Genomic DNA, 13868 nt, shown 5'->3' with positions numbered 1-13868 from the left:
CGTCACCGGCGAGATGGGCTGCAGATGTGCTTAAGACGTCATGAATGATGAATGAACAGGCTGCGGTGAATGCAAATCCTCTAGATGCCTTACCCGAAATCCTGCAGGTGGAAATAAAGTACAACCCACCTATCTTGATGAAGACTGGTCAGAGACGGCGTGCTCTTTGCACGACAGGAAGTGACTGGAGGAGAACGAACGACCATCTTTTGGTTACTGCAAGTAAATTTGTCAAATTGGGAAAATGATTAATAATAAAGTGTTGCGGTCGTCACTACTGCGACCTCGTCAAAAAGGTTCTATTTCGTTGTTCTACTCTTCCCTTCTGTTGTGGTGTGAATTATTCCTGGCTTTGAATGGAGTCGGCCATGTTCACGCCCACAACACCGCAAACTGCCTGTTTTTCTTTGTTTGTTCGTTTGTTTGTTTTCAACGTGCCGGCTTGCGCGCAACTGCAAAGATGCCAACATTGGTCTGATACCTGTCCGTACAGATTTAGGCTTCTCCGGATATTTGCCGGGTCATTAAAATAGAGCCCTTGGACACAAAGCGCAGTGGTGGGGAATAACAGCCGTAGGTTAGCAGAACAAGCAACTACATTCCTGGTCATGACCCTCTTTTCCCCAACGCAATCTTCAGGTTTCATGTTGAACCCGAACCTGCCTGAATAAAAGCGTATACAAGCACTTTTGGCAACATTTATTTGTTTTACATGATTAAATTCTTCCACATTTGCCTTCCTTTCTATATAAAACAATGCACACATATAAATGACAAGGGAAAATAAAGGAAAGCATGTGTTTCTATGAAGTGATGCAAATCAGTTTTGGATGGAAGTATTGTCTTGCTCCAAATACAGCGGGATGAGAGTCTGTGCAGTAAGCGGGGCTGATGTTATGTAAACGTCATGAGGATTCACTGTTGAAATGAAACTCCATTCAAACATTTGCTCAACTTCTCCAAAAAACAAACCAAAACCAAAAAGAGGAAAAAAAAAACCCTCCCCTACGGCATCCCTCTGGGGCAAAGCATATATACAGGCTGTGTGTGTGTGTGTGTGTGTGTGTGTGTGTGTGTGTGTGAGGTAAAACTGAAGTCAGCCGGGACAGTGCAAAATGTTTAAAAAAAAACAATCACTTAAGGGCCATTTTGGATGTGCCGAATGAATGTAATTGGAATCTGCCAGCTGATATTTGTTTTCAAAATATTTTGCACAGTACTCTGTTGTTTGAATTAGCGTTAAAAAAAAGCAAAGCTACACAAAAAAAAAACGAACTGAAAACACTTATTTGCTTGCCTTTCAAGCATTTTTTTTGTCCACCAGATGGCACTACTTTTAATCCATTTAAAGACTGCACGATTTTTTTCCTTTTTTTTAGTTTTCAGACATCGCCAAAAAACAAAAGAACACTGAAAATGTCTCTTCCAATCTTTGAGACATCTCAGGGCACGATTTATACATTTTTTCTGTCCTCTAGATGGCACTGTTCCCCCCATTCACAGCATGCAGCGATATTTTGAGTTGTGTTTCAGACGACCGTTAAAAAAATGGAGATAAAATTGTTGCATACGATCCAGATCCAAAATCAAAAGATCTACTTTCAAATATATTTGTCCACCAGGTGGTGCTACTCTTGCCCATTCAAAGAATCTCACGCATTTTGACAGTTTTGTGATACTGCTGTGCAAAAACTATAACGAAAATCAAGGTTCCTACCAATGAATAACTATAACAATAACAATAATAATAATAACAATTTGAATGACTATTTTTCCATTTGTCCACCAGAGGGCACTACTTAAATCCCATTTAAAGAATGCAGCAACGGGGTACACTTTTTACTGTCTTTACTGACATTATGAAGATCAATGTTGCCGGCAATCATTAAGCCATCTAAGGGATAAACAAAAATAAGTAACAATTTGAAGTTGTTCAGATTAGTTTTTAGCTTTGTGCACCAGAGGGCGGTATGTTTCTCTAATTCAAAGCATGCGGCAACATGCCACATATTTTCCTGTTTTTTTGAAACTGCAAAAAATAGGGATGCTTACAAATCAATGCTATTGCCAAGGCTTAAGCCATACGAGGGCCCAATAAAAATTATTTCAATGTGTACTCATTCATAACAAGGCTTGTCCAGTCGTGCTCTCTCTACTTTCCGCCCATTCAAAGCATGCAGTTTTCTGACATTAGGAAAAGATGAAAACCGAATATATACAAATCAATGTTACCATCAGTCATTGTTTGATCTCAGAATGTAATAATACAAAGAAGCAAATACTCCTTGAAATTATTTTTAATGTAATTTTTTTATATTGTTCATCTTAAAATTTCCATTTGTCATTTTTTAACCGCTAAAAATGAGCAAAATATCATTTAATTTTAACTGCTTTTATATTAGCCTGCAAAATGGGAAAATATTCTACAATTTACCATTTCCAGTATGCAGCACAATTGACTCTTTTTCTGGAAACATCATGGTATTTATAGGGTTACTACTTCCCAAAGTATCATTCCAAAATTTGGCCTCCTCAAGGGGGGGAAGTAAATATACGTAAATGTCCTGGAGCTATTTTTTGACAGCAGTTTTTGAGAAGGTGCTATTTTTTGTGGTTGCGGACAAATGAGGGAGGATATTTAATATTCAAATGTACGTTATGTACTTCTTTTTTATTATTATTATTAAGTCACTTCCCAGTACAAACAATGTCAAACTTCTCAATTAAAATAAAAAGAATAAAATAAGAAAAAAAAATGCACTGCCTCAGTTTCCCTTTGTAGACAACAGCACCATGACGACATCACAACCACACAAATAAGCATAACAACGTGGCTAAAGCTAATGCTAATAATCAACAGCAATGAGGTTTTTGGTGGGTGAATTTGAGCAAATTGCGACCATTCAAGTATTTTTGCACTTTTGTGTGGTGGCAAAGCAGCAGCGTGTGTAGGCGACAATCAGGCATCATCCATTTTTCGCTTGTGTTTGTCGTCATTGTGTGGTGGTGAGTGATCTGGAGCCTATCCCAGCTGGCTTTGGGCGAGAGGCAGGGTACGCCCTGGATTGGAATCGTAGGACACTCGGAGACAAACAACCATTGCCACTCATAGATCATTTAGTGTCTTCAACCAAGCTACTAACATGCACGTTTTTGGAATGTCGGACGAAACCGGAGAAAACCCACTCCACACAGGAAGGCAGGAGCTCAGATTCCAACCCCGAACCTTCAGAGCCGCGAGGCAGACGTGCTAACCACTCGCCCACCGTGCTGCCTAATTAGTAAGCAATAAGATATAAATATGGTGAGGCACCTGCTCGGAGTCTTGGAAGTAGTTTGTTTTGCTTTTCCCTGCACGTTAAAAGAGTCTGTCGGTTTTGCTCTTTTTTTCAGTTCCGTCCCATGCCGTCCCGAAGGTTTAACCGCCGAAGCAGACGGGCCCGACCTGGAAGCCGAACTTTTGGCCTGCGTTGCCAAAGTCGCTCACCGCCACATCGAAGATGGGCAACGTGTTGGACTGGGGGGCGTCTATTTCCAACACCGTCCTTTCTTGTCCCGAGCGCGTCTGGGACAGAAAAAACACCATGGCACAATGGTAACTTTTGGGGTCATCGAAGCACATTGGGATCAAATGCTCAGAAGCTTGGGAAGTGTGGAAGAGAGATAAATAAAAGAGTGCTGGGAGGGAGGAAGAAAATGTGTTGGACAGTGCTGCGGAAGTTCCAGAGATAAAAATGCTGAAAATCTCTTTGGGAGTGACAAGAACGGACCAGGATCAGCAAAGTAGCTACTCAGACGGACAGCGCAGAGTGGGACGAAGCTAGCAGAGACAAAGCCAGTGAGACCGGTCACACTGTATCGTTTGCAGTGGGCAGCAATGACCAGAAGACAAGAGACAGAGCTGCTCACCTGACAGCCGTCATAGAGGGCGCGGATGTAGTGCGCGTTACTGTGCGTCAACTCCTCACCGCCGCTGCCGCGAAAGCGCAGCGCCAAGTGGTGAGCGCCGGTATCACCGTTCAGCCAGGCGGCAGAATTGAGGCAGTGGTAGGTAAACGTCTGCCTGGCCGTCACGCTCAGCAGCTTGAGGAAGTTCATTTGCACCACGTGCACCTCCACGCCGCCCACGCCCGAGTACGAGAACTGGGAGGCGAAAAAAAGAGGAGACGTATTCAGGCTGAATCGGCAGAGGCGGCATAACCCTCATACTCACGCCGTACCCTACATCGGGGGTCCCCAACCTTTTTTGCCCCACAGACCGGTTTATGTCAGACAATATTTTCAGGGACCGGCATTTAAGGTGTGGCGGAAATAATACAACAAAATAATATGGTTTGAGCTGCATGAAAACGGTGGTGTTTTCGAAATATAATCATAAACACAAGCAGCGTCTAATCTGGCCGCAACACTCTGATCACTCTGGTCGTGTGTAATGCCTTCGAAATACGATACGAACGCAAATTCAAAGTGCATGAAAATGACGACTCGCCACAGCCCCGAGCTTGATTTTCTGCAACCAGACGGTCCCATCTCGGGGTAATAGAAGACAATGACACCTCAAGTGTGCGGTTTATGTCCAGTCTACTTTGTAATTTTGTTTTAGTCGCCCTTGCTGCAGAAAACCCCGCCTCGCACAGGCAGGATGTCGGAAATAGCAACAGTGCTATTGTGGTGATATCTCAGAGTATTCAGACATAACTTTAATCCAAGTTGTCTCGAACGTACTTTTAAGGCCGCCATCATTTGCGATCTCCGGCGTTTTTTTTTTTTACTCATTTTGCGAGCTCCGGCGTTTTATTTTTTTACTCATTTTGCGAGCTCCGGCGTTTTATTTTTTTACTCATTTTGCGAGCTCCGGCGTTTTATTTTTTTACTCATTTTGCGAGCTCCGGCGTTTTATTTTTAGCGTAATCGGTCACGTGACGGAGAAGCGTGGCTTGACGTGTGTCAAGCGTGACACAGACGGATGTAACGGAGAATTCGGTAATTTTTCAAAATAAAACATCTTTCGTATTCCGAAATAAATAAAACGGAATTAAGGCAAGTTCTTTCTGTGCGGCCCGGTACCAAATGCGCTGCGGACCGGTACCGGTCCGCGGACCGGCGGTTGGGGACCCCTGGCCTACATGACCAGCGTTTGAATATCTCGCTGTGTGAAAGCTATTGATGTGGAATGGAGGGTGAAAAAAAGTGTGTGGTAGGATCAAAGGCAGAATTTGTGGGAATGGCGGCGAGTTGGGTATGTCAGGTTTAACGCTGAGCACTCACCCTGTTGCGTTGCGAGAAATTGTCACTGAACGCTAAGTATTGCAGAACGCAACAGGATATTGCGGCAATCGTGTAAGTTAACAACACGGCATCCTGCAATCAGGTACTGTACTGTCATTCGATGATGTCAACACCTGCATCTGGTGCGATGATGCAGAAGTGAGTGAATGGCGGTTAGCGTACAAACTGTCAAAAGACCATATCTCTCGTGACCATCGCTGCACCTTTACAGAGACACATCTCAAAATAAGATTCATTCATCCATCAAACCATTTTCTTCCACTTGCGCGAGGTCAGATGGTGGAGGTGGTAGCCTCGCTTTTCCTGGAAATTGCTGCCGTGGGAGGTACAGAACCCATTTGTGACGAAATGAACCATTTTGTGCTAAGATGCAATAAGATGCCTCTAAAGTCCTAGCGAATGGCAAAGGTAGTAACTGGTGTCAAGGAGGTTTGTTCGGGTGATGTATCTCGACGGTATGTTCGAAACATCCATAAACATCACCGTGTACCTCTTTTCCTTTTCGAAATTTACTGTACCAGGTGCCAGGCTTCTCCCCTTTCCACCCGGCCAGCTTTACCTGATGGCAAACGCAAAGTTCAACTTGTAGCTTAGACTTTAGAAGCCATTAGGGTTGTTTTTTTTTAAATGCAGTGGGCTCACCGACTGAAACTTCTTGTCTGGGTAGAGACACGTCTCACCATGAGCAGTGAAGTTGCAAAACACCTTGAAGGAGTCTCGGTGGCAGCCCTGATTGGGGTCGATCCAGTACTCACCTGGAGGGACACGGGGAGGCTTCACCACAAAGACACACTTCCGCCAAGTTTCGATATGCTTCAGTTCTAGCACCGTGTGCTACGGTATAGACAGAAAAGGCTTGCGTTTCCTCAGTGAGGCAAGGGAACCACAAGCCCGACCTTATTACTTTGAGTGGGGCAGGTACAGTTTTTCTGGAGCCTGCAAATGTGTACAATACTTCTCTTTCCAGGCACGTCACGCGTACTATTTCTTTATCTGCAGTGACGAACTCAAGTACCCAAATATTATTTCTGAGATGGCATCCTCCTCCTATGTGTTTTCATCTATCTCTTTGAGTTGTGTTTTCGAGAATTTCTCTTATTTATTCGCATCAACCTTTTGACTGTGTAGGTTTTTTTTTTTGTAGGTTCACTTAGTTTTGGTTGTTTTTTTTTGCAGAATGTGACTTCTTAAGTCATGAAGCTCAAGTCTAAGTATCAGTTCAGGTTTGAGCAAAGCAAGTCCCAAATATGCAGTCCCAAATCGACGGAGACCTAATATTGGAGACTTATGTCTGATTCTGCGTCATGGGCTTAGACACATAGCTGAACAGATGATGCGGAAGTACCATTAGGAAGTTCTGGACTGAGTAGCCAGAGCTCCTTGCAGGAGCGGGCGGGGCTGTGGTAGGTCCCCTGGGGGGTGCGCAGGCCCTCCACCTCCACTTTCATGGAGGACAGCGAGGCGAACACCTCCTCCATGCCTTGGCCCTCATTCATTTCGTCGGTCCATGCGTCCGCCTGATCCCCCTGAATCCACTCCTCGTCCTCCTCGCCTCCATCCACCATCTCGTCGTCCCCTTCCAGAACTGCACCGTCCAGAAGGTGGGTCCGTCTTTGCCGCGCCCGTTCCGGCAGTGGTGGCACGGCCGGGAGTCCCTAAGAGACGGTCCACTTGCAATTCTCAAAGTCTTTATTGAGCCAATGTTCAGTACTCACGGGGGGTCCTGGCGGTCCTGCGGGTCCAGTGTCGCCTCTGGCTCCAGTCGGACCCTAGGTTCACACCACTCATTAGTTCAGTGCGGGTATTTATGACACTGTCAACTTAGTGTCGACACTTACTGGATTTCCTTTAGAACCCTTTATACCGAGAGCACCCTGCAAAGGACAAGGACACAGGCGGTTGTTCCACCACTCTAGCCCGTAATGCATAACCGAATCAAAGAATTGTACTCACAGATAGACCCGTAGGGCCTGGCGGGCCGTGAGGACCTGGGGGGCCAACAGGTCCCTGGAATTAAAGATAAAGGAAGCAGCAAAGTCAATCACCATCAAGTAATTTCAAGATCAAGACTAAGACCAAGTAAACACGAAGACTTTGAGGAGTTTCGATCAAGTTGAGATGAACTGCAATTAGACTCAGTACGGATCAATACTTTGAGGAATTGAGTCAAGACTAAAATCTTGAAAAGTTTAGACCAAGAGTTCATGGTCAAAACCAACACAGGTGGACTAATTCTTAATCTGGTAACTGTTTTAAAATGTTGATGTTCACAGTTTTGGTCTCGAGACTGCAAGCTGAGTCCACTACGCCAAGTCCAAGGTTGAGTTCTGTCAATTTAAGTTGCCATTGGTCTAGTAGACCTTTGCCTGAATGGCCAACCGGGTTTTGTATTTGGGATGTTTGAGATCATGCTTTCAATACCTCATCTCCTTTGGGACCCAATAGTCCCTGGTTTCCCGGCAGCCCTCGGTCCCCCTTCTCTCCGATGTCCCCCGGGGGTCCGATCAAACCGATGAGGCCACCATGACCCTGCACATATGGCACAAGTCATGTGGAGTTCACAAGAACTGTTTGTGGACGTGCGCCGTTAATCCTGAAGCCACCTTGTCTCCAATTTTTCCATGTTCTCCCTTTAGCCCGACTAATCCTGGTGGACCCTGAAAGATATTTTGAAACAATCCAAAAACCGAATGACGTCCTGAGACGTGTGAGCTCAGCAATCCTACCATAGGGCCGGGTGGACCCATCTGGCCTGATGGTCCAGTTAGGCCTTGCTCACCCTGACAAAAAAAGGGGAAAAAAATGATCCAGACACTTGGCAATTGTACAAATGTTTCTCTTGATCAGCTGACTTACAGCAGGACCAGGAATGCCTCTGAGACCCTGTGGACCAGCCTTTCCGGGTTGACCTTGACGACCTACTGGCCCCGTTTTCCCTATAGGACCCTCAAGTCCAGGAGCACCCTGAAAATAAACACAAAGCAACAACATATGGAGAAGATGGGAACTTTCCCAAGTCGTGATTCAAGAGCCACTTTTTGCGCTTACCTTAGCTCCTTTAAGACCTCCCTTTCCGTCTTTCCCAGCTTTCCCCAGGTGGCCCTGAAAAGGGACATTTTAGGCAGTGTAAAATTTTGCTGAGGAGGTAAGACCAGGTCAAGACCAAGACTTCACGAGTTAGGATCGGATCAAACAAGACTTTGACAAGTTTGGGTAAAGTCATGACCCGGGCTTTGGGAGGGTAACACCAAGTCAAGAATAGGTTTTTGAGGTGTTAGGGTGAAGGTAGGTCAAGACCAAGACTTTGGAAAGTTGAGAGCAAGTCAAGAAGAATACTGTAGGTGTTTGAGGAGTTAGAACTATATCCAAGATTTAGGGAATTTATCATAAAGTTGACACCGAGCCCAGGAGGATCAGTCTTATCAATCTGGTGTCTCCTGGAATCTGGAGGGTTTCATTTTTAGCATCAACTTAGATTTGGAGTCCAAAAAAATAAATCCACCCTTCTCCCTGGAGGTCCTGGTGGTCCTGGTTCTCCTGCTGCTCCTGGTGGTCCCTGTGAAGTATTGAAGGAAGAAACCGGTTATACTATCAGCCATCTTTCTTTTTATATAACACGTATGATTTACACTCACAGCTTTTCCAGGCTCTCCGGTGTCTCCTTTGGACCCAGGAAGGCCGTCAACACCCTGACAGTAACATCAAATGTCTTACCGTCATGACAGCATTACATTTATCCGCATGAAAATGACTGATTGTGAGGATGGAATTCACTGGTGGCGAGGATGTGGAAGAGAGAGGGCACACTCACATTGGGCCCGGCCTCCCCTTGCTGTCCAAGGTCCCCGGTGAGACCAATAGGACCCTGAGACCAGAGCAGTCCTATTAGAACATGTTAGCTATATTTCCCGAATGGCTTTTGAGGGGGTTCGGTAGATACTCACTGCATTGCCCTTGGCTCCGTCCTCCCCTAGGGTGCCTCGGGAACCCGGAGGACCAGCTGCTCCTGGTGGACCAGAATCTCCTTTCTCCCCTTGATCACCAGTCTCACCCTAAGGTAGCAAAGAAGACAGACATCGAGGGTCATGTCCAACAAAGTATGGACTAAAAATTGTGGAGACAAACTCACCATTTTTCCTGCAAAACCAACTGGGCCAGGATCCCCTGATTCACCATCCTCCCCCTAAGTGAGAGATGAGTGAAGGGATGGAGAATACAAACCAAGGATAGACATGTAGACGAATGAATGGGGAGTAAGCTCAAGTAAGTGTAATGACTGACAAACAGCAGGTTACAATCACTGAATGACTGAAACATCCGATGATGGTGCAAGGTTTCTGCCCGCTCCAATGATTACCTTTTCTCCGACCATACCGGGCTGTCCAACCATACCCTGCCGACCCGTTGGCCCCTGCGGAAAACATAAAACTCATGAGCACCCGATGAATTAGAATGTATTGAAACAGACGTAGGATATTCTGTACCAGTCCTCCGATTGGTCCTTGAGAACCCGATGGCCCTTGTTGGCCAGGCGGACCCTAAAAACCAGAGCTCACTTCATGAGTGGAGAATGTACAAACACATGTACGTGATGCAGAAAGAACATGGCTGCCAGCTCACCATCAGCCCGACATGTCCGCTCTCGCCTTTTTCACCGGGCAGGCCCGGCATGCCCTTTGAAATGAAAGGCACGTCAAAGCATCAGCCGCTAAAATGTAGCGTCTTGATCGCCCGTGCATGTCTCACCTGTAATCCTATTGGTCCTCTCAAACCCTTGAAACCCCGAAGACCCTCATCTCCTTTGGGTCCGTACATTCCCTGCTGGCCCCGGGGCCCTACCTCCCCATCTTGGCCCTGGAACACACGGGTAGTCATCCAACTCTTGGGTTTTCGCCACAAACGCTCTGGTTTTTGGTACACATCTAAACGAGCCGACTCACAGGAAGTCCCGGTTGTCCGATGGGCCCCTGAGTACCATTTGGTCCTGGGGGTCCCTGCGACGGAACAAAGACAGACGATCAGAGGTGTTTCCTTTATGGTGGCCATGTTGACTGTCTAGTTCCAGACTCACAGATTCGCCTTTGTCTCCTTTACTTCCTTTCTGGCCGGGTCCTCCTTGCTCCCCCTGTAGACACACACGTTGTTACGGTGCACCAAGTGCAAGGTTTTTCCTGCCTTCATCATAGCGTGCCTTCCAGCTAATTTTGTGCCGCCCTCAGCCAGACCGATCGATATCGCTCACCACAGAGGAAAGCTCCAGGTATGCTGGTTGAGCGATTGAGGTCCCTCTGCGGCAGCGACGTATTTTATCTGCAGTTGCAGCGTTGCACCACTATGGGGGCGCTATAATAACAGCTGTGCATAGGAAAGAACTGAAGCAACTACTGACGAAATAATCGTGTATCGAATCGTGATCCCCCCCCCCCCCCCCCTAAATTTATTTGCTTGGTTCTTTTCACACCAAACGCAGTGAAATGGCACCGTCTGTTGTGATAAAAAATAGTTTTCATAGAGCCACCATTTCTTTCAACGCAACAGGGTGTGAGTCGGGTGTTGAACTTCATACCGTAGTCCTGGTTTTGATTACCTTGTCTCCATCATCTCCTGCGGGTCCTGGAGGGCCTGTAGTGCCAAGCATGCCCCCTGGTCCCCGGTCCCCATCCTGACCTGCTGGTCCAATTGAACCTTTTTCACCCTAGGATAAACATGCGCAGACAAAGCACGAGTGCTCGACCCATTAACTGGTTGGTCGATTTCATTGGCGGAAAACAAGCTTTTTTCAAATAGGCAATAAGCATTTCATTTTGCCAACATTTGGAGATTTTCTTCTTTTAAACACATCACAACAATGTTTTTGAGGTATTGAAAATTATATATCTTACGGGTTCGCCCTTCTCTCCCATTGGTCCTGGTCCTCCACTGGCTCCGGCCCGTCCCGGTTGTCCGATGGCTCCGGCCGGCCCGGGGGGACCTCTCTCGGCGCCCGGCCCCTACACAAACAGAAACATCTGATTTACTTTAAATGCTCTTTGACTTAAATTGCGTTAAAAAACAAAACAAAACAAATATTTGACAGGTCAAGACGGATAGATGAGCCCGATCATTTGTAGATGACTTTTAGGCTTTGAGGAAGTTGTCGTCCTTAGAGGGGACTTGGTTGCCTGTATTGTGCATAGATGGTGTCAAACAACGTACCGCATGTGTGTAATAGATTTTATATTTGAAAAAATTCATAATAAATCAATACATCATCTTAGGTTGATTGTTTTTAGTTTTCATACATTTGCTTATTATTAATGATACATTGATTATGCCTGCAATGAAGAACGCTTATGCTTTTAATAAAGATATAATGCTTTAAATCATTATATACTCACATATATAGTCAAGAATGCTTAGTGCACTGTGTGGCAGTTTTGGGACACAACCACCTTTCCGAGGAAGTGGTTAGGAAGAGATAAGTATTAAGACTAAACAGGAGCAAGGTCGGACGTGGACGGAACTGTCAACACCAGCTGCAAATTGGGTGTTTTTGTAATGATCGCACGCATGTACGTAATTTTCACTCACATACACACACATAGTCAGACAAGTTCAGTGTGTCTTCAACAGCCCTCACACTTTAGGTTGGACACACCCATGTATTAGAGTTCCAATAAATGAGATCCTTGGGTGACGCGCAGAGAACTGAAACCAACACTTCTCTTCGTTCCCCCGTTACCAGAATTGAGTCTCGTGTCTCCTCCTTGTGTTTTATGTCTGAATGTCAAATTGATGGACCTGACATACCAATTAATGAGGAAAAATGAATACATTTTATTTGTTCAATTTTAGGGGGAAAACATCTTTTTACTAATATTATATGACTCCTGATATTCGAAATACACGGTGAGCCAAAGTGAAGAACAAAGAGGACCGCGTGTGACCCGTGGGCCATGTTTTGCCTCCGCCCGATTTTAAGATGACTCACAATGGCTCCTGGAGCACCAGAGGGTCCCGCACTTCCTTTTAGACCGGGAGGCCCCTAAGAACATGAAACATATGGTCAACGTAATTGAAATAATGTAAACTATTCAATATACGCGACTTGTTTGTGTTACCATAACGCCAGGAGCGCCTCTGCTCCCCCTGAACCCTTTCAGTCCCGGGGGCCCGTTCTTCCCCATAGTTCCGGGTAATCCAGGATCACCCTGAGGGTAGACCGAACCAGCGTAAGAAGACTCCGCATCGCTGATCGTGACGGCTGCGAGCGGATTTCCGGACCCACCTTTCCACCTTCCTTCCCAGCGGAGCCAGGTAAACCGTGTTCTCCGGGCACACCCGGTGAACCCGGGTGGCCTCGGTCCCCCGTGGGGCCAGGCTCACCTGATTTGCCCTGGAACACACAAACGAGAGGAGGACCGGATCAATTTAAAAAAAAAAAAAAAAAAAAGGGGAAACATCACAGGGGTAAGCACTTTAAAATAATCTCCGCTGAATACAAAACCCAAAGAGAGTAGATAGAGTGAGAACAGCAGAGCTCCCAGAAATGAACCCTCAGGAACACCACACTGCAGTCAAAGTAAAATCAACAGCATAGCAGCGTAAAAGCCCTGGAGGTTGACCGAAATGGCCAACTTGCTGTTCACTTTTTTTATGGGTCCTGTTATGATCGACAAGTCCACCAAATTTCAGGATGATCTGTGAAAGAGGACTCCGGGGCAAATTTTTCTTTTAACATTCCGAGATTCCTCCAGGGTTGTGTTTTGGGCAGGTCATGTTGTGGACCCACCTGTGGCCCCACCACACCAGAGGGTCCTGGGGGTCCGGTTTTCCCTTGGAATCCCTGCAGTTAAAAACAAATTTGTCAGGCAAAGAGTAGCCACACTGTCTCCAGATTTCACTTGGAAGAAGAGTCTTACCGGTTCTCCTCGTTGACCCGGGTGTCCTGGAAGGCCGTCTTTCCCGCTGGGACCCTACGCAAGTGGGTCAAGTTGGGGGAAAAAAAAACAAACAAACTGGATTAATCATATTGAAGTGGAGCTGCGTACATAATGACACGTCGTATGTTAAAATGCGTAACTTTTTCTTTTTTTTTTTTTATAAGTAAAAAATGTCAGCGTCAATGGGGCACGCACAGATGCTCCTTTGGGTCCAGGCTCTCCACCCCTTCCTTGAGGTCCTTGCGGTCCCTTTAAAAATGCAAATCACTCCATAAGTGGATAGCATGCAGGCTGTTTAATCAATTCATTTACTTATGCTGTCTCTCACCCTCTCGCCGGTCGATCCCGGGGGACCATCGTGCCCGGAAGCTCCCTGACAAAAGCGTTAAGAAAGGAGAATGCGGTGGCTCAAGTGTGACCTTCAGCGACCTCCCAAGTGAGGCGAGTCAGCTGACCTTTTCTCCAGGCTTCCCAGTGGGTCCTCTTGCACCTCTGCCTCCTCGTGCGCCCTGAGGTGACATGTCAGGGATTATTATTTTTTTATATGATTTACTAGTATTATGACCGTACTTTATCAGATTTTTTAAATCGATACTTCATTTTTAATGATAAATTTAACTAGTTTGTCGGCTTAGTATATTCATCACAATTAATTTT

The 13868-nt window shown here is 45.9% G+C and overlaps 1 protein-coding gene across 3 annotated transcripts in view; it reads right to left on the bottom strand.

The window, feature by feature from the left end:
• Positions 1 to 684: 684 nt before the first annotated feature.
• Positions 685 to 13868, bottom strand: part of LOC147199704 (uncharacterized) — a 35410-nt gene continuing 22226 nt past the window's right edge. For all 3 annotated transcript variants that reach the window (XM_086119176.1, XM_086119177.1, XM_086119178.1), the window contains 34 exons: positions 13667 to 13720; positions 13540 to 13584; positions 13407 to 13460; positions 13191 to 13244; positions 13061 to 13114; positions 12557 to 12664; positions 12390 to 12479; positions 12260 to 12313; positions 11172 to 11279; positions 10877 to 10984; positions 10361 to 10414; positions 10230 to 10283; positions 10036 to 10143; positions 9910 to 9963; positions 9774 to 9827; positions 9647 to 9700; positions 9419 to 9472; positions 9234 to 9341; positions 9101 to 9154; positions 8925 to 8978; positions 8792 to 8845; positions 8338 to 8391; positions 8146 to 8253; positions 8016 to 8069; positions 7893 to 7946; positions 7711 to 7818; positions 7243 to 7296; positions 7128 to 7163; positions 7005 to 7058; positions 6635 to 6944; positions 5932 to 6044; positions 5780 to 5848; positions 3910 to 4143; positions 685 to 3565 (listed from right to left, as the gene is read on the bottom strand). In XM_086119176.1, coding sequence (XP_085975302.1) covers positions 3419 to 3565; positions 3910 to 4143; positions 5780 to 5848; positions 5932 to 6044; positions 6635 to 6944; positions 7005 to 7058; positions 7128 to 7163; positions 7243 to 7296; positions 7711 to 7818; positions 7893 to 7946; positions 8016 to 8069; positions 8146 to 8253; positions 8338 to 8391; positions 8792 to 8845; positions 8925 to 8978; positions 9101 to 9154; positions 9234 to 9341; positions 9419 to 9472; positions 9647 to 9700; positions 9774 to 9827; positions 9910 to 9963; positions 10036 to 10143; positions 10230 to 10283; positions 10361 to 10414; positions 10877 to 10984; positions 11172 to 11279; positions 12260 to 12313; positions 12390 to 12479; positions 12557 to 12664; positions 13061 to 13114; positions 13191 to 13244; positions 13407 to 13460; positions 13540 to 13584; positions 13667 to 13720 — 2826 coding nt within the window. In that variant the 3' untranslated portion in view covers positions 685 to 3418. The remainder of the gene's footprint in view (positions 3566 to 3909; positions 4144 to 5779; positions 5849 to 5931; positions 6045 to 6634; positions 6945 to 7004; positions 7059 to 7127; positions 7164 to 7242; positions 7297 to 7710; positions 7819 to 7892; positions 7947 to 8015; positions 8070 to 8145; positions 8254 to 8337; positions 8392 to 8791; positions 8846 to 8924; positions 8979 to 9100; positions 9155 to 9233; positions 9342 to 9418; positions 9473 to 9646; positions 9701 to 9773; positions 9828 to 9909; positions 9964 to 10035; positions 10144 to 10229; positions 10284 to 10360; positions 10415 to 10876; positions 10985 to 11171; positions 11280 to 12259; positions 12314 to 12389; positions 12480 to 12556; positions 12665 to 13060; positions 13115 to 13190; positions 13245 to 13406; positions 13461 to 13539; positions 13585 to 13666; positions 13721 to 13868) is intronic.

Source organism: Hippocampus guttulatus, chromosome 9 (assembly GCF_054856545.1).
Source record: "Hippocampus guttulatus isolate MCC_2025c chromosome 9, RoL_Hgut_1.0, whole genome shotgun sequence".
Lineage (NCBI taxonomy): Eukaryota > Metazoa > Chordata > Actinopteri > Syngnathiformes > Syngnathidae > Hippocampus > Hippocampus guttulatus.
Note: the sequence above shows the minus strand (reverse complement) of the source record. Positions and strands in the feature narration are given on the sequence as shown.